Here is a 19,921-nt window from a genome sequence, read left to right as displayed (position 1 = left end):
TTCACTAATATAGAATAGTTTTTTCCTTGTTTCTTTCTCTCAATTTTCAATTTCTTTGTAAAGTGATCAACTTATTGTAATTTTTTTGATTGGGGAGCAATTTTTGGGATTTTCCCGTATGCTCCCATATTGTTATTGTTGTAAATAAATAAATGAGTAATGACTAAAGCCGTGTCCACACTGAACAAATGTTCTACAAACATGTTTGTTGAAAAAGTTTGGGCAAATTTTATTATGTTCGACAAACAATGTTTGTCCGTGGCCAGTGTGGACGCATCACCAAACAAAACATTAATTTGTAAGTGGAAAGAACATGTTTTATGTTTTACAGCTGTGAACACTGAAAATGTTTGGAAAACAGTAATTTTTTGTTTGACAAACAATGATTGTTCAAACTTTCTAAAATATTTATCCCTGAGCCCCTCAACAAACATGTTTTGCCGAACATGTATGTCAAACATTTGTACAGTTTGGACACGGCTTAAGACAACATATTTTCAATGTCACCTTAATATGGAGAAATTCCACAAAATTTCTGTGTTCAGTATAAATTTTAAAAATCACTCACAGTTCCATATAATTTCAATGATTATTTCACGTAATGAATAAGACAACCTATTTTAATTTCACCTCAATATGGGTAAATTTCAGTGACAATTTATGCAGTTGAATTATTGCAAGCTGACCTTTGACATCGAGAGTTGTTAGATTGGGATGGATGTTGATGTGGTATCTGGAAGGTTTGGCGAAAACGGGCAATCGAAGGCTGTTCCAAGGAAAGATCTCATTGTTGGTGGCGATGGGAATCACGTTTCTCGTCCCGCTGTATCCGCCGTCTGCATCCAGATTGGTCGGCTTCTCACCGGCACACGGACAGTCTGCCACAAACATAGACCGAACTAGAACCATTAATGATGTGCGTTCAACACCAACGAATGTATTCTAAACGATTTCAAGTACTTTCTTAGTAATTACATAATTACTACGATTTAAAGTACCTACAACACACGTTGGCTATGACATTCACAATTTTCATGTGACAATACATGACTATAATATACCTTGAGGCTGTGCTTACAGTTCATTTGTTTATGCGACATAGCACAATGCATTAGAATAATAATGCTCATTGACTGAACGAAGTGAGGTCTAAGATTCAAGTCGACGGTTAGGCATTTCCCTTGATGTTTAAATGTTTATATGTTGCGCATTTACGGCGAAACGCGGTAATAGATTTTCATGAAATTTGACAGGTATGTTCCTTTTCAAATTGCGCGTCGACGTATATACAAGGTTTTTGGAAATTTTGCATTCCAAGGATAATATAAAAGGAAAAATCTGGTGTGGCGCACTCACACAACTTTCCTTGCCGTTATGAAAATTGATCAACTGACGCTAGTGTTTCCGCGCATATTTAATCTACTATTCTAAGATCTGAGACAGCTGGTGACAGGACAATAGCGCTGCAGACCCACGAAGTCTGCTATCTCTTCGTAGTGAATGATTTAATAGAATCAACAGTTTCCAACAGTTTGCAATTGAATAATCTTATTTTCTCGCATTTCGAGCTTATTTTCAATTTTAGGTGAAAATGTTACTGAACATTAATTGTAGAGATTTTCATGCTCAATCTTTTCCACTTAAATTTTTTTGTTTAAATTGTATCTGAAGCCTGATAATTGGGAATCTAAAATCAAACTTTGCATAGATGGGGCGGAGCTCCTGACATTCTTACAGATATGGGACTTGTGGCAGTTGATAGAGCTTATCAATTACTATTCTAGTTGAATATATTAAATCAAAATCGTTGGAGCCGTTTTCGAGAAAATCGCGAAAACCCCTGTTTTTGACAACATTTTCTCCATTTTAGTCGCCATCGTGAATAGCATTTTATCGAAATTGTTCGTGTCGGATCCTTACATTGTAAGGACCTTAAGTTCCAAGTTTCAAGTCATTACCTTAATTTTTTTCGGAAAGCAATATACCATAGAGAAACAATAGCATAAGAAGATATCCCATGGTATAGGGCGTTTATGTCGCAACTTTTACTGTTATCTCAAGCTGATAGTCCACGTAGTTCTTTCCTGTGAAGCTATCTGACGCTGGTAGTCTCTCATATTGTGCCGTTCATACACTCTTACCCGGTCAAAACAGTAAAAATCGACAGTAATCGGCTTGAGATAACAGTAGAAGTTGCGACATAAACGCCCTATACCATGGGATATCTACTCATGCTATTGTTTCTCTATGGCAATACTTTCCTAACCTATGGTAAAGGAAAGTAAAAATGAGACTGATATCTTCTCAAATTGAATTCATACTTTCTCAAATACAATTGGAAAAGGTTCAGTATAATGGATAGAAGCCTTTCTGTGATTGGTTCCTGTTGCATTTAATAGACTTTGATGCAACTGGACATATCTAGGATATTTTTGGTATCAGAATTAGACACAACTTACCTGACTGAGGTCCAGCATAGGCAATGATGAGTGACACTAGGAAGAGAATGGACAGTACAATGGTTGCAATGAAGAGAGCTCGTTTCTGCGAGCAGACGGCCACTCCATTGTGCTCGTACACGCTGCGTTTGTGAATACCCGTCTGACTATCACCTGCAAACCAAACACAATCTGTCAAAAGTGTGAAAAAATAAACAATCCATCAACACATAAATGCTGATAATCACCATAAGGAAATTCTCTTTCTGGATTTTCTGACGCGAGTCAAGTCGAGAAGAGACTCGACTCTAGTCGAGAGCATGAGTTTCCAAATGGTGACACTCGACCAGTCGATTCTAGTCTCCGCGACGTCAGAATTTGAAAACTCATGCTCTCGACTAGAGTCGAGTCTCTTCTCGACTTGACTCGCATAAGGCTGGTCACACACAGATTGACAGTCAAGACTTGTCAAGTTTAGTCACAATACTTCACATAGTTCCTTATGGAGTCATGTTTAATTGCAATGACTAATCAGTGTGTGTTGCGTCATAAGCAGCAATGTTAAGTATTGTGACTAAACGTGACTAGTCTTGTCTTAGAGTGACCAGCCTAAATGTGAGTTGAGCCTAAATGTGTAGACTTATTTTACGTAAGCCACACGAAGCGTTTTCAGGCGTTTTCAAACAATTCAGTAGAGCAGGAAGCTCTCCGATTGGCTGATTATCAGCTGATTTTCAAACGTCAACTCAATCAGCCAACCGGAGAACATCCTGCCCTGCCGACTCGTCTGAAAACGCCTGAGAAAAACGATCCGTGCGTCTTAGCCTCAATTCATAATTTACGCTGGACCCACACTTGATCGACCAAGAGGAGGAATATGAGAGTAAGAAGCTTGTGAACACATATTTAAGAACTGTTTTTTATTACAAAAAATACCATTATATTTTTCCATTTTTTAGATAGAAGTTTTAAATATTGGAGTTCATATTCAAATAGGTAATTATCAAACATGGAATAGTGAATTCTTGTTAGTAAGTCATCACTTGACAGCTTCTATTTAAAGATGAGTTGGTGAGATCTATTTGGTTTTAATACAAATTGATCGGATTTTCAATAAATAGGTAATATTTTCTATTATAGATTGAAGCGAAAATCGAATTTCAAGACAAATTTAGCAATTTTCTACATTCAAGTTTAGCTTAGTCCAATCTCAATTCAATGTAAGTGGATTGGAGTACAATATCGTTTCACTTTCCTATTCAAATTGATCAAACACCATGAAATTTTCTAACCAAGAAATTGATCAAACACCGATACCGTATGTACATTATCTCAAATTATAATAGGTTAAATTGAAAATTTTAATAAGTTAGCAAAGAGCTGAAAATATGATGAAAGGCAAATTGAATATTTGAAGGATGCATATCTATGTACTCTACTCAGCTAATAAATCCCAATAACTTCAAAGTTGGTAATGAAGGTGAACGTTTATATATTACAATATTAGACTATATGAATGGTAAAGTGAGGCTTGAAATGTATTGTAGCCATAAAAAATAATTTGCCAATTGTTTGAAACTGTCTATATTTATCAGCAAACGTTTTGCATGAATGTAGAATAAACACTACGATAAATGGAATAAATTTAATGATTGATAACTGAATAGATTTATAAATAAGAAATAAGAATACAAACAGTTACAAGGATATAATAAAAAAAATATTGAATACTGGTTCCTATAGAGTAATATAGCTTATTTACATGTTCATACTACAATAAATTCTTAGATAAGTTATTCAAGAAATAAAACTAATGGGCTAAATTGGTTGATGTCATAAGAATCGGCCAAAAATAGCAGATAAAATCATAAATTGGAAAACAACGTATTAGTGGAAATTGCGAAGGGACTCCTTAAAGAGGGAATTCTTAAAAAGACAAACGGAGTCCTAACTTTCTCAAGTAACATAAATTTAATTGAAAATTGAAATTTGTACTATTTGGAAATGTATTAATTTGAAAAATACTATACGAAAAACTAATAAAGCATTATCCCAGATCTCTAGAGTATTTGCTTTCAGTAACTCAAGTCAGGTACTTCGGTTACTAACTTTTAGTTTTCAGTTTTCAGAGAAATTAGACTGTAATTCGTCAAGAATAATAATTATTATCAACTAGCAGTTCGTCATGGGAAGTTGAATAAATGAGTGAGAACTCCATCATTGGTGGAATGAAGATTTTCACCAGGTTTTTTAAATAAGAAAAAATTGATTTACATAATTATTCAAGAGCATTTCCAGATGAAATGTCTGTGAGAGTATTGAACATACGAAGATGTTGATTTTAGGAAGTCCAAAGATGTTGAATTAGTTGAGCTGTTGAAAGAGGCCAAACGCCATCGACAAAATATTCAGTTCAATGTTAATAAACTACCGAGGGATTAATAGAAAGACTAAATAAATAATTGTTCCGATTCTTGCGTTTGTTCTGATAAACAATACTACAAACAAAGAATAAGTTATCTTATAACTAAGTTGTGGTAATTCAATTACTATAAGTAATTACTAATTACAATTAGTGATAGTAATTTTATGACAACTAAAATTCATGCAGAAGACACATGCTAAATTGCAAGCTGCCACCACCTCTCAAATAAAAATAAGGAGTTCGGAGAAAACTCAATGTAGAAGGAATACAATCAAAACTCACCGCAAAATATTGGCACCGGCCATAATGAATCTTCATTGAACATGAAACAAACATGGTAAAAAGTTGTGCTAAATTAAAACATTCAAGCAATAAATAACTCAATATAAATGAAATAATAATCCCTAACAGTGATTATAATGTATTTGAAAGATGTGTAGAAAAAGTGATATAATATTGGGAAGAAAAATTAGATTTTCTCAAAACAGTGTTATAAAATAGTGAAGAAAGATTAAAAATACCTTGAATTACAATACTTTTCCAGTCAAGAATCTTATAGTAACTGATAAAAAGTGAGCTTGTAATGTGCCTGAGTTTCTAAAAATGTTTGTTTACGTTATCGAGAGATAGACTATGCGGCATGGGATAGAGCAAATTTTAAAGAAATACAGTATATTCATTTGGCCCTGTATATTCATTTGCCCCTGTATAATCATGTGGCCCTCCTTGAAGTCAATTATTAGGGAAGACACATGATGATAAAGTTTGATCGTATCATGAAAATTAAGGAATTCGATCAACAGTACATCAGTTTATCATTATATTATCATGAAATTCATCATTCATGAAAGTCATCAGAAGGGTCTCAACAGACCAAACTGGAATATATGATGAACTGGCCTTATGTATGACTAAGTTGATTCTTGGCTCTTGAGAATGTCCCAACCAAACGTTCCTGAAGTATTTAATTATTCAGTTGAAATGTAGTTTAGTTGGAGTGATGTTAGTTTTGAAAAGTGATCCCTGCATCCTCTCCAGATGTTTTGGACAATTTTTTTGGCGAGGTTACGTTAGTTTCCACGTTCATTGTTCATGCAAAGTTCTTCATGTTAATGTGATTATAAGGATAACAATTGAAATAAAGATACCGTCCTGAAATTGGAGTAATGAACTGCTACAGTGTGGTGGGAAAACAGACAGAAGAGGTTATAGGCATGGACAATGGTTGAAATAACGACAGACCTGTCAGGAAAGCAACATCGTCGACATCTTGTTCACTCATCACTATATGCCTTCGACGCCAAACAACAGCTTCAATATCTTTGGCACTGGAAACTATGGATATTTTGATGAGAGGATCTCGGCTGCTGCTGTCGTGGAACGCCACACTAATTTCCGGCTTAGGCCTACGCGCTGCTAGGTTAACTTTCTATTTCTGTGCCGCCGAGAAAGTTGCAAATACACCTTGCAAAGCGATTAATCTAACAATTTAAGCAAGCTAATATTACTCTAACCTAAAGATTAACCATATTTAAGCAGTCAAAAAAACATATCGGCCCGGTGAAAGCACTACAACAGTATACACATTTTAATATTGATCCTTTCTCCAGCGTCATACTAGTGCTTCCATCTAGTGTCCAGTGCGACTGTGCAAGCCGAAAGCCGGCGAATTTCCCTACTTGGCATGTGGCAGCAGCACTGCTTCTCACTTTCCGCTACGAAAATTTGAACTCGGAGAGTATAGACGATTATCGGCCCTATATTATTGCCTACTTTCTATACTCTCTATTTGAACTGATAACCAACAGTTTTTGGTGATGTTTTAACAAAGCCACTGTATTGATTACTTGAATTGAGCTGTAAGTTCGATTTAAGGCTGAAAATCATAAATTAGAAAATGTAGCTTGTTGAGTTTCTATTATGATATAATGACCCGTTGTGCTCCAAAGAACACAAGAATTCTCGGAAGAAAGTGATTGCTGGTTCATCCAATATTACATAGTTGATTGAATAGCCTTTTGCCCACCTCGATTCCCATTCATTAAAAAAAAAAACCTGGAATAGAATATTTCGGAGATGACGATCACGATTAGATGAACTACCCTGGATGGTGAAAATATTCAAGTTACCTGGGTCAATTCAAGGGTGTTAAATAACTAAAAACAATAATTATTATTGACCAAAAATTTTGGGCCTCCTGTATATCTCATCCAGTTGAATTATCCCGACACATAGACTCCATAGTGGGATGCTACACGATAGTTTAAGGAAATTAATTCAAATATGTTAAGTAGGCTACTTTCTTCCATATTGTAAATGTTTTTATGTTTAATAAATACCTCTGACATGGGTTACATGACAGAGAAAGATAAAATAAAATGTCATGGGGGAGGGGAATTTATCTTTGATTTTGGGCCTCTTTTTCAGACTCTTGGGGGGCGATTGTAACTTGGAAACCCCCCTCCCTTCGCTAGGCGAAGGATACCTTAATGTACCTCTTATGTTAATGATATACCTTATGATATATATATACCTTAATGTACCTCCTTCATTTACCTCTATACAAAGGATACCTCTAAACTATTTCGAATTCAAAGGAAGGCAATCAGGCTTATTTGTAGTCTGCCAAAACGCGCTCAATGTAAAGAGAGCTTCAAAGAATTAGAAATACTGACATTACCCTCTATTTTTGTTCTTCAATGTCTGACCTATGTGGAGGAAAACTTGAATAATTTTGTTGAGCAGGGAATATCCCATGAACATCAAACAAGAGGCAGGAACAACTTGATCACCAACCGCTACGAGTATGCTAGCACGCAAAAAACATTCCTATCCATTGGTGTGAAGCTTTTTAATTCGCTCTTTGAACAATTCAGAGGTTTGCAAAATCTAGTTTTCAAGCGGAGGCTAAAAATATTCCTAATCAGTAACCCCATTTACACTTTCCAGGAGTTCTATGAACTGGCTAGGACTTTGTAAAATTATTAATATCATGTTGAGGTACCCACATTAAGTACATACTGTATCAACTACTGCTACTTTTTATTTATGTTTGTTTTTTTTATTTGTGTGACTGCATTGTATTTCAAGACCAGAATATCTTATATTTGAATATATATATATATATATTTTTTTTCAAAATATCATTCTTTGTTTGGTCATGATATTGTAGTTCTTTTAGAATAGTATCTTTCCAATTATTGTATTGTATGTGAGACATTTTTTGCTGTATATTGTGACGGAGGTAATGCTTCTGAAGACCTCAGAAGCGGTTACAATAAAACTTACTCTATTCTATTCTAAATGAATAAAATAATTTTTCATTGATTTTCTATCAATCCTATACAATGATTCCCAAAGCATGTGATAGGATAACTAACCAAAATCATGCAGGAATGTGAAACATCCAAAATCGATTTCGGTTCTACCACCACTCAGTTAACGAGTCTTTTCCAATCTGATATCCCCCTCACAACTTCAGCGAGAAAATTACAGATTGGCAGATAGGGTGGGATCGAATGTAATTTAAATTGACTATGTCATCAACTCAGCATCCCAATACAGCATGCTTTCAACTGCGTCAGAATATCAGCATTCTACCATTTTTTTTCTGAGGGTGATGCCTTCACGAGCACTAAGCTTTCGCATGGGAGAAATTGATGGACCTAGGATTGATGATGAGTTCCGCAACACCACAAAGTAACTGTGAAGCTTATAACTGCTACATGATGGACTGGACCATAGATTAAAGAATATTATATACTATAATTATCCAATACATTTCTGGGAGAGAATTTGTTGATGTCTCAATAAGGTATCACGGTGGAATAATGGTACCGTACGGTACTTATCAATTAATAGAGGAATCAATTGGGTGGGATTGGAAGTGCATTAGGCAGAAGTGATGAGCACTAGGATCTTTAGAGACAGCCAGCCAATCATTGTTGAAACTTGAAAAGCGGGAGTATCCCCTTACATATAGAGGTGGTGATGGCAAGAGTTTGTGGGATACGAAATCCAGGAAACAAAGAACATCGCAGCTTTTATGGCTCTACATTGAATACCAGGCGAACGATGAAAACCTGGAGAACATGGCTAGATAATGTTCATTTTATTCATTATTTTCATGTTAAATGTTGAGGTGGATCAATGACGATAATTATTATCATCATATTTCAGAATAATCAAATGAGAATCTACTAGGCCTTGTTTCTAGGACACTCTTATTAAATCTCATAGACCTTTGGAGTAGACATTAAATTTGATAATTGTCTTAGAAACCGGGTCGTAGACTAACAATGAACATTCTGACTGTTTCAATAATACTGGGTTGCAAGAAGCGGGATCCTATCCTGGATCCTGTCTCTTAGATTGATCCTTGTATGAATAAGTATGGTCTACTAATTGAGGATACACCAGTTGGTGTGAAGACGGAGTAGAAAACATGTTCCTTTTTCTGTGGTGTAACTTAGCACAGCACTTAGATAGTCTTTGTTTTGTACAACAGAATGAACGCATCTAGTTTTTACCTCTGATGATCCACGAGCTTTTTGTAATAAATCCACAAATAATACAAAGTTTCGATTATTTTATGAAAAATTATACAATGAGAAAATAAATCAATCCCCACTAGAATTATCAACGATTTTTGTCTAGCAGAGACTGTTCTTGCAACAGAAAAATGCAAAAGTAGTATGGGAAAGTCTATAGAAAGTATGAATCTTCCTGCCTACAGACCTTGGTATCTTGGATTGTGCATAGTGGTGAATGCATGGGCTATTCTAGCATCGTATAGCGGCTCAGCCCGTACTGTACAGTATCAGTAGGGAGATAGGGATAGTATCAGTGGAGAGAGTGACAGAGTGAGAGTATCATATCGAACGGCGCGCTATTGTAACCATAGCAACCCCCATCTCTCCCCAGATGCCACCAACCTCATTCACTCATCTGCTCATTCTCTTTTACTCTCATCACTCTCTCTCTCTCCAATCGGCTCTCTCATCGTGCAGCCTTTTCAAGCGAACTAACTCCCTTCCAGTTAATTATAGAATTCTGATCCACCTTGGAGAATTAATTGAGAAAGCCACTGGAACTCACAATGGAGGAAATTGAACGTCACAGTTTTGAAGTAATGGACTTGAAATACGAAAATGACGATTGAAAAATGATTTAAATTTGGAAATACAATATTATAACATTTACTGATGATATGAGACCCTTCGTACAGCTCCTTGTACATTGTGGAAGAGTTTTGCTTGAAACATTTTCTTTATTATTGAGTGAAGCTTATCCACTGAATGAGGAGGATTTTGATTTTTGAACTTAAAATACAAGAGAGAATACAATTTTATTGATAATCCCTTTGTATAGTTACACATTTACAAGCTGAATCAACATTACTTACAGAATGCAGAAAATATATCAGGTTATCGTTGGTTCTCCCATGATTCTCCGACTATTGTTTTTGAAAAATGTTTCTCCGTGACATCACGTATTGACATTAGTGAGATATACTGAGTGACCTGTTGTTTATGTAGCACAGAGAGGGTCTCGACAAGGTTTTTCAATAATTTAAAATATGTTAATAAATCACAATTTCAAGCACATTAATGATTCAGATCGTACACTCTTATCTGCTACAAAATAATCTTCTCTATGTTTCTAATCTTTCTCTAAATCCTGACTCAGCTTGAAGTTAAATTCACCTTCTTATACGTACATGCACTGTTTCTATTCAGCTGAAAACTGACCAAATCAACAGAATTTCATATAAGAGGTTTTAATTTTTATCTAAGACTTGATAATTATTTGCTCTTTGTAACGTGATAACGAGTTGTAATAGGAAAGAGAAGGATAGCACGAGAGCAACGATCCACGACAGACAAGGATAGAGAAAGGGGTCGCTTGATTATGGTATATTATCGTCGCAGTGCAGGTTCGATTTTACAATGTGATTTGGCTGCTTGCTCCATACTAGTTGATCTCTCTATTCTACACTGAAACCAGTAGATTTTCAAAGATATTCAACAGTGCTTGCAAAATCATGTTAAATCGGAAAAAAATCTTTAAAATTTTCTTGAACGCGAACCGTTCTATCCAAAAAAATAACGTAGATATCTTATTCCTTTAACTCACTTATTCTCCAAGTTTAATAAATAAAGTCTCTGACAAACGAAACTCACTTCGTGATCCAAGTTTGCTGTGCAAATTGTTTCAAGCTAAACATGCCTGAATGTGCCACTTGAAGCAGACTTCTAGTTAACCAAGGAGCTGGAACTAATTATAATTGGCTTGGTGGAAAGGGCCTCTCAGACCTGTTGAGAGAGGAAAGGTCGAAGGAAACGTGTTGCAATGGAGTGAGAGCTGTCATTTTTGGGAAGGCGAAAATCAACTTTATTCCGTAAACACCCTTGAAAATTCTGTGAGAATGATGATGTATATATATATATATTTTAGGATTTCACGCCGTCTTCCTTCTTTCAGTCGGATTTTCCATGTTTGTCGGTGATTCCACTCACCATCTGTGAGATTTCTAGCCTCCATGGCGTCGTCCACCTAGTTTCGCCAAGATCGCCTTGGCCCTCTCGCTTCCTTCTACCCAATGGGCTCCAATCCGTCACAATTCCGATCCACTTACTTGCACTAGCCCTTCTCGCGTGACCATACCATACCAGTCTCTTGTCTTCAACGAGCTTCATTATATCCGATTGAACTTTCATTCTGTTCCTAATCTCTTCATTCCGTACTCTATCCAACCTGGTGACCCCGCAACATCTTCTCCAATACTCCATTTCCACAGCCATTTCCTTCGCTTGTTCGTCACCCATACTTCTGCACCATTCATGTCATTATGCTTCTGACTATTGTATGGAATATCATCTGCTTGGTTTTTCTGTGGATATTCCTACTCTAGATGGAGATGGGATGCAGTTGTCTTATACAACTTCTTGTTTGCCCCAGCCTTTTCTTTATTTCTTCATCTGTACCCCCGTTTTGCATAAGAGTATAACCCAAATATTTAAATTTATCTGTGACTTTAAGATGATAAGGATCGTGAAAGCACAAGTTATACAAAATTGGGGAATTCAATCACAGATCAAATTATGAGAATTGGGTTACACTGCTTCTGAAATGGGACGCAAAAGGATTCGTAACTCGTTCAAGATGGTTATGCTTAGTGTTAGAAACCTTTTCTATATTTCTCGTCGTCGTCGTCGTCGTCCTCTTACAGGGGTAGGCATTAATACCTGTTCCGCCTTCAAACATTCTCCCACCTTTTTCTTGGTCTGCCAATACTTCTCCCTTCTGGCTTGTAAACAATGACAGCTTTCGGGATTCTTCCGTTTCCCATTCTCTCAACGTGTTTTCTCCACTGTTGTCGATTCTCGTCAACTCGTTGAGGTATAGAGATCACATTGAGCTATCTACGGATATCGATATTATAAAGCCTGTCCTCTCTGGTGCATCCCTTCACTGACCTTAAAAATCTCATTTCGGCCGCCTGTAACCTGCTCAACTCCCTTCTCTTTGTTACCCAGGTTTCAGAGCCATACAAAAGTGTTGGGACGGCCATTACTTTATAAAATTTGAGTTTCGTCTCCTTTCGGGCTTTATTTTTTGAGAGTTCTGTTAATAGTTCCGCATATGTATTGGAATCTGCTAATTTTTGCATTCAAGTCGTGGTCTTCCTCCTATGTAATATCACATCCCAAATATTTGAAATGTGATACCTGTTCCAGTATTCTGTTGTTTAGAAATATTTTAGAACGTATTGGAACTTCCCCGGAAACGCCATCACTTTTGTTTTGTGCAAGAACATCTTCATATTATATTCTGAGCTCAGGAGATGGAGTTGACATATTGCTCTTTGCAGATTGTCCTCCGATTCCTGCAATATTATTATATTATTTCCTTAATATTATTCCTGCAATCTATATTCATTTCTTTGTCCATGTATTATCTATAAAGGATAATAGTTGTTGTTTGAAAACTTTATTTTATAACATCACAAATTCTTGATAATTTCACATTGGAATTGAACCGAATGAATTCGAATTGAAATTTGTCAGTTTGCACGAAAACCATGATGAGGGAAAAAAAGGTTCTGTGAGATTGAGATTTGAGAGAGAGAAAGAGAGAGAGAGTGAGAGGAGAGGGCTTGGAATGAATGTATCTTGAACACAGCTCGTCAAAATAAGTGTTTGATTACGTGAGTATATATTTTTGTGGACAACATTGAAGTCTATGAACATTAAAACTTAATAAAGCTGTAATAGTTGCATACTCTTCTATGGGGTCTATAGACGTATGTTTTTGTTCTTGAAATTGTATTAAATTTGTAAAGTGCTTTTCACATGAAAAAAGTGTATCCAATTGTCAAGTCAGTGCTGGAAAATTGGACATTTTTGAGTTGATAACAGGTTTCAAACAGTGCACACTTTCATAAATTATCAAAAATATGCATAAATATAGAGTGCTTGTAGATAGCAAGCAGAGAAACTTTCAAACAGTGAACTTGAGTATTGTAAAATAAGCAAAGAAGAATTATCGTATAGAGTGAGAGATCAATGGAAGGAAATGCCATTTAACTTACCTTGAGCTGTCATAACACCGTTTGGAGAACCGCTGTGTCCGTACTTGTCCAAATTATCCAAACGGATTGATTCTCCGTGATCCACAGATCTTGGCATTCTTGATCAGAGGTTTTTTGTGGCTGCAACTATTTGAGACGAGTTGGAAATACGTCAAACATCCTCCACCGTCTTGAATCTAAGAGAGGAAACATTTTTATAAACTGAGACTGTTTGGTTTGGGAAAAACTGTGTGGAATAGACAATCATAACATGTAGTTTAAAATTGAAATGTTCTATAATGAGAAGGAAGCAAGAGAAAAATATTTTCCTCAGCCTTAATAATAATTTCTCTGATTGCCAATGAACTGCAACCAGAGCAGTTCATTGACAAAACATAATACATAATTATTATATTATACATACAAAAGTTGCTAATACTATTGTAGTAGGTAGAACGAGGAAAGAAAAGTAACAAGTGGACATGCAGCTTATTATACTATGATTTATAATGATTGAATTTAAAAGGTTTGTCAAAGGTCAAGTAGTCTAGTATACCAACAGAAGAGGAACACAAATCACCAAACTCTCGAGACTAAGTTTCTGTGTACAAAGTATAAGTCTCTCAAGACTAAAAAAGGTTTCTGTCGAACAAAAAATCAACTTTATAAAATAATAATAGAGGAATAATAGTGAACACACATCAAAAATGGAACGAAAAGAATAATTTGTTTGATTGTTAGTTTTATTTGGATTTGTGATTTCAATCTCAATTATTAGGTGTAGAAATTGATATAGACATAACGTATATAATATTTTGACGATTTTAGACAACATTAAGGAAAGGAAGAGGTTCTGAGCAATAGTCTGTTTTTCCACTTGATTTTTTGAAAGATCTGATTTCAATCAAATCAAATTCCAGTCATAAATATTATAGAGAGCTATTGAGTGATTAATGAGAGAGTGTTAGAGAGTGTCTGATGTTATTTTTTCTACAGTTTACAACAATGAGACTGCACTTTCCTGAAACTAAAACAAACGAAGAAAACGTTGTCTTGTCGTGCACTGCCTATAGTAGACACGGGCACCCCACGTGGCCAAACTCCTACCCCCGAAATCCCAACCCCAATCCCATTTAGGATGCGCTGAAGGGTGCGACCCTTGTGGCCCTAACCCCCAAATTCCCCCATCCCCAACATCGTTCGAACGTGGCACATGCAAGCAGGGATGAGTCGAGCAACACTAGAGGCTGCAATAATATTACTCTCAAACACGGCAGCTGATGACTCTTTAATTCTAATTGAGTGTTCGCTGAACTCATTGGAACAGGTCAAATGAACTGGATGGAAAAGTACAAAGGTTACAGGTGATAGGAGCTGCACTTGTACTAATCTAAAATCAATTTATTTGCTGAGGATGATGTCCGCAAGAGTTACAGGCTTGTGTGTGGGTGTTAAAACTGATGCTGATGAGAGATAAGAGTGGACTGGAGCTTTCAGATTTCATATTATCTTGGGCTCTTGTAACAACTAAAGATATGACTACTTGTATAAACTGTGTAAGGAGGGAAAAGATCTACTATATGTAATATGTTTTGGTGGTTATAGGATAAAACAAAACGTGAACTAGACAATAATCTACTATATAATTTAATGAATCCTTGAACTCAGTCAATGCCAAACATGAAAGCCATCTCAAGTACATATTTATATCTGTCGCACAAACGCACGTTTGTTATTAAAAACAGAGAGAAGCTAACGTTAATATTGACAACAATTAAAATAAACAATTTTTCTGTCGATGACAAAAGATTGTTTAAAGACAAAATACTGTTCATTGAACTTTTAATTTAAAAACTCTAAAATCCTGATCAATATGAGATATCCCATATGACCAGGTGACAACTGTTATCATAGCTCATTTGCAGTTCTAGTAGTTGTGAAAAGATGTCTATCCTTTCTCATGTCAATGCTTATGGCATAAGATGAGACATGAAAAAATCATGTTCGCTGAATTTTCTACAGATTTCGGTTGAGTATTCTTTCAGGGCGCTCAGCAATAATAGTCATTGGCTATCATTGGCCAATAGATCACGCTGTCTTATTGATTATAAATTATAAAACATTCTGTACCAATAGAGCCCTGTTTCTTATAGAAAAGTTAGATGGACGCATGATTCCTCATATTGATTCTTCAAAATAATATTTTTAAAGTGTATGCGATAATGAAGCTTGATGCTTCTCCAACAATATGAATGATGTGAATAAGAATGTATATTGTATCAATTTCATGTTTTTCGATGATAATAGATCAATTTGAAGAGAATGAGATCGTCCTTGATTCCCATAAATGTTTTTCGATAAGTCTCTAGTAAGTATCCAATGACGTATTTTTGATGATACTCTCAACCCACATCATTATTTTTCGATTAAGTATTTTAATTGAATGTGTGATACATTACAGAAAACCAAACAATTAATTTTGAAAAGACTCTTGATAATGGAATCATCGCCGGAACTGGTCGTGTCCGATATAAAATATATTAACGGTACTAGTGATTTACTGTTATAAAACTAGCATTAGAACAGTGATAGGAAAATTTCTTTCAGAGAGAGACAAAAAACAATCGTTCGGAATCGATAAAGAATGGTAGCGCAACTCGTCAAACGAGGAATGATAGAATGGAAAATTTGAAGAGTGAAGGATTATCGCCTTGGTGCCACGAATAGTTTTGTCAATAAATTTAATAATGCTGTAGACCAGTGCAGCTCTGTGCAAACTGCAAACTAGTTCCAAGATTATAATAAAAATGACATCCTCTGTATTGTAAACTATTATCGCCTACAGGTTTTAAAAATATGACAAACATAATAACATTTCTACTTTTATAATTTTTAGTAGTTGATCGTGTTTATTCCAATTTTTGAAGCAACATTTATGTACCGGTAACCTATGTGTTATGTAGTCGATTGTAACTTGAATCTAATGATCGGTTATCGATTCTTATTCAAATACCTACTCAGAATGTCGTTACTAAAATTTTTATTCATCTATGTAACAAACGACACTGATGTGAAAACATTGGTAGATAAAACACTATTGCAATCCTTGTGATATTAAAATTTATTCTTCCTAATTTAGGTAATGACAGAGTCCAAAAATTAGGCTAGGCTGTGTTTCCTTATAAAATAGTGACTGAATTACTAAATAGAAGAAATATTCAATTATACTCATCAATATTATATTTTTATGATGTATGATTTTGTCCTGGCATGCTATTTGAGCTCATTGCTGAATGATTCCTTAGGATTTAAAGGTCCATTGCGATCATTACCCATGCGGTTGGAAAATTGGAGAATCTATCAAGTACCTTAACACAAAAAACTGAAAAATTTAATGACTAATGCATGAAAATGAAACCACACCAGTTCAAGTGTTTGGGAGTAATCAGAGTTTGAAGCTTTTTGTGTAGTTGAGAAGTTGATATTGTGGTAATTATTCATATTGAATGAAAAAGACTGAGAAATTGCCAAAAACCACTGATTTATCAGTGAGATTTATCAGTTTTTGACAATTTCTCAGTCTTTTCCATTCAATAGAGTTTGAAGCGTAACCTCAGGCATCTTCTATAAAGGAAGAAGAACTTCTCTGGAGCTAGTCTATGAATGAATAGTCTTGTAATGTTTTTTTAATTCCTAAATGGAGAACGGGTAGTGCATTAAATGAATGATCGACTACTACCGGTTGGCTTTTACAAGCTATTGCTTCAACTGACTTATTAATGGTGGAAGGGCAATAATTCTGTTATGGAAGTTGGAATTTCGAGCCTTGAACAAGGCGGTATCTAGTGATGGAAATTCCAATTTATTGCCACCAGTCACGATTTCCCCGCCTATAGTTACACTGGCGACTGGTGACCTATATTTCTTTGGCAGGCACTGACTGAGATCTCTGTTTGATTTGCAGGGGTTTCCAGACAGGTGACGTGTTGTCATTTTTGAATGAAGTGTGTGAAATTAACTAGAGAAAGATTGCATTTCAAATTTTAAAAAAAGAGTGTTTCACCTTGCTAAATAGTTCCAATTTCACCATTGGTGGGTCTCCAATCCCAATTTCCACCAATTGTAGTTTCAATTCCACCATTGATGGGTCTATCAGTTATCTTGGTTCATATATTTCAAGATGGTTAGTTCAAGAATTATAACAGTCTAAAGCTTTGAATAGACCCGTTTTTGTTCTCAATTATTCAAGTCGAGGCTTCGTAATGATTTGATCCCAACTGTATCAACAAGGTCCAGCATTTGAAAGACTCTCTTTCTAATAAAATTTATTAAAATAAAAGTGAGATCAGGTGAATTGAGCAATAATATTGATGGTGAGTTCCAGAATGATAACAGTTGAGAGATTTGAATAAAGCCTTTTCGTTTTCAATTATTCAAGTTGTGTATTATTTGTAATGTTTAGTTTCCAACAACTGTATCAACAAGGTCCAACATTTAATGGACTCACTTATTGATTGATAATTTATAATCATAAATGAAGTTGGATCACGTGAATTGAGTAATAATATATTGAATGAATCGATATTATTGAGTAGTTTCAAGATTATATACAGAGCTTTTAGAAGCAAATCCCAGGTAATAGATTCTAGTCACGACACGAATCCACTTTTCTACAACTCAATTCATGTAATGGAATCTCTGCAATTTATTTATGAGAAATTGAAAGTGGAACAGAGAGGAGTTTGTTTTAGAAGAATGAACTTTACAAAACTGACATTCAGTGAAAAGTTGGAATAATTGAGCCTCTATCGATTCACTTTCATTGAGTATATCATGTTAAAAGTATTACTCTCAAATAGAGCAATAGAGTAATATAACATATTAACTTAATATGTTAATATTGAGTTATTATTATTCGAAGAGTATTATAATCAAGTACTGAGACATTAACTTACTTATTTGAAGTTGTGAAAGGCTACGGGGATATTATTGTTAATTTATTACCGGTACGTTTTCCTTATGTTTACATATTATCTATTCATTTATTTGTGGATAAAATTTCAGATCATTTATGAATAAGATTGGTATAGAACAACGGACTTGGCCCAAAACTATTCTATTCCCAAATTTTGATAATGAATAACATGTCCAAAAGAATAGGTTATGTTTTACTGTTGAAAGTTGAAATCCAATTTTCGTTAAAAAATACACAAATTTGAGCTAGAAACTTCGAATTTAGAAAAGTTAAAAACACCAAATTATGTATTCTACACTCACAAATTCAGTGAAATATCACATACTCTCCATTATTTCTGTGCATCACTAGCTTTGTCCCTATCTTTATGAATTCACCTATTGTTGTCCTTATCAATTCACCTAATTAGTTCGTTGGAGAATTATAATTGAATTACAACATTGAAGCAATGGCAAGTCCTCAACTCTAGTGACATGAGCTACAGTAATTACATTTTAATGATGAAAAAACGACTTTGACAGAAAAATAAGAAGAATTATAACGCAATGGATCTCATTTGTGGCAGGTTGCATGCAAGATTTGACTGAGCTTATATGATTTTCAAACATAAAATCGTCTGGAATATTATCAGCTCTGCACTCATTGACGTCGTCAGTCTTGACTTGACATTCCTTCACTTCGACTTCATCCAAATCAATACTCATCCTCCAACATTGTCATTGAGAATAAAATTATAGTTGAATGGAATAAGGTATTTATTGAAAGCTCTCTATTCTTCTAGGATAGTTCTTCTAGAACAGGCAATTAGGATCAGTACATCGAATCTCAATATTGAAAATCCAATGATGAGTCTATCAACTTCAATATTAGAATAATGATGAGTGAATTGGTTTAAATTGGAAATTCAATGATGAGTTAATTCGTATTGGGGGAGACTTGAATAATGATTTACCGTAGCTTGTTTTTCACAATTTCATATTGATCTCTACAGTCCATCTAATAGTTGGCCTATGTTGGCAATTTATAATTTGTATTGTTTAAGAATCCAAACAGCATTCCAAATAGGTCAGAACTATAAATCTTGTGAAATTTAGAAGGGTGATGTGATGACGCAGAAAATTAGAATCTTGAGGAGTCAGGAACCAAGCCACTGTCAGTGGAAAATTCAGACCCAATAGTAGATCAGAAATTTGTTTTCAATATTGAGGCATAGAGGAAAGAGACCATTACATTATTGGTCTTTGATTGAGGTTAGTTTACTGTCAAACAGCACATGCATAGATTGGAATCGGTTAATCACCTATTAGCATCCACGTGTTAAAGTCAACCTGTGGAGTGCAAAGAGCAAGTTAACAAAGCAAACACACTCAACTAGTAATTTCCGAGTACGACTCTGACGGAAAACCAGTGAGGTCCCCAGGAATCGAACCCGGAGCCGCGACGAACACACGACTGGAGTTGCACAATCGATCGACTTGAACTCAGAACAACTCGGCTCTGCAACCACTGCA

The 19,921-nt window shown here is 35.2% G+C and overlaps 1 protein-coding gene across 1 annotated transcript in view; it reads right to left on the bottom strand.

Annotated features, from left to right (window-relative positions):
- Nucleotides 1–19,921, bottom strand: part of LOC111057774 (glutamyl aminopeptidase) — a 58,806-nt gene extending 38,885 nt beyond the window's left edge. Inside the window, 5 exon segments of the mRNA XM_039427072.1 lie at nucleotides 687–878; nucleotides 2,460–2,612; nucleotides 5,146–5,175; nucleotides 13,457–13,632; nucleotides 19,711–19,921. Coding sequence (XP_039283006.1) covers nucleotides 687–878; nucleotides 2,460–2,612; nucleotides 5,146–5,175; nucleotides 13,457–13,553 — 472 coding nt within the window. The 5' untranslated portion in view covers nucleotides 13,554–13,632; nucleotides 19,711–19,921.

The sequence above is a fragment of the Nilaparvata lugens genome, chromosome 4 (assembly GCF_014356525.2).
Source record: "Nilaparvata lugens isolate BPH chromosome 4, ASM1435652v1, whole genome shotgun sequence".
NCBI lineage: Eukaryota > Metazoa > Arthropoda > Insecta > Hemiptera > Delphacidae > Nilaparvata > Nilaparvata lugens.
Note: the sequence above shows the minus strand (reverse complement) of the source record. Positions and strands in the feature narration are given on the sequence as shown.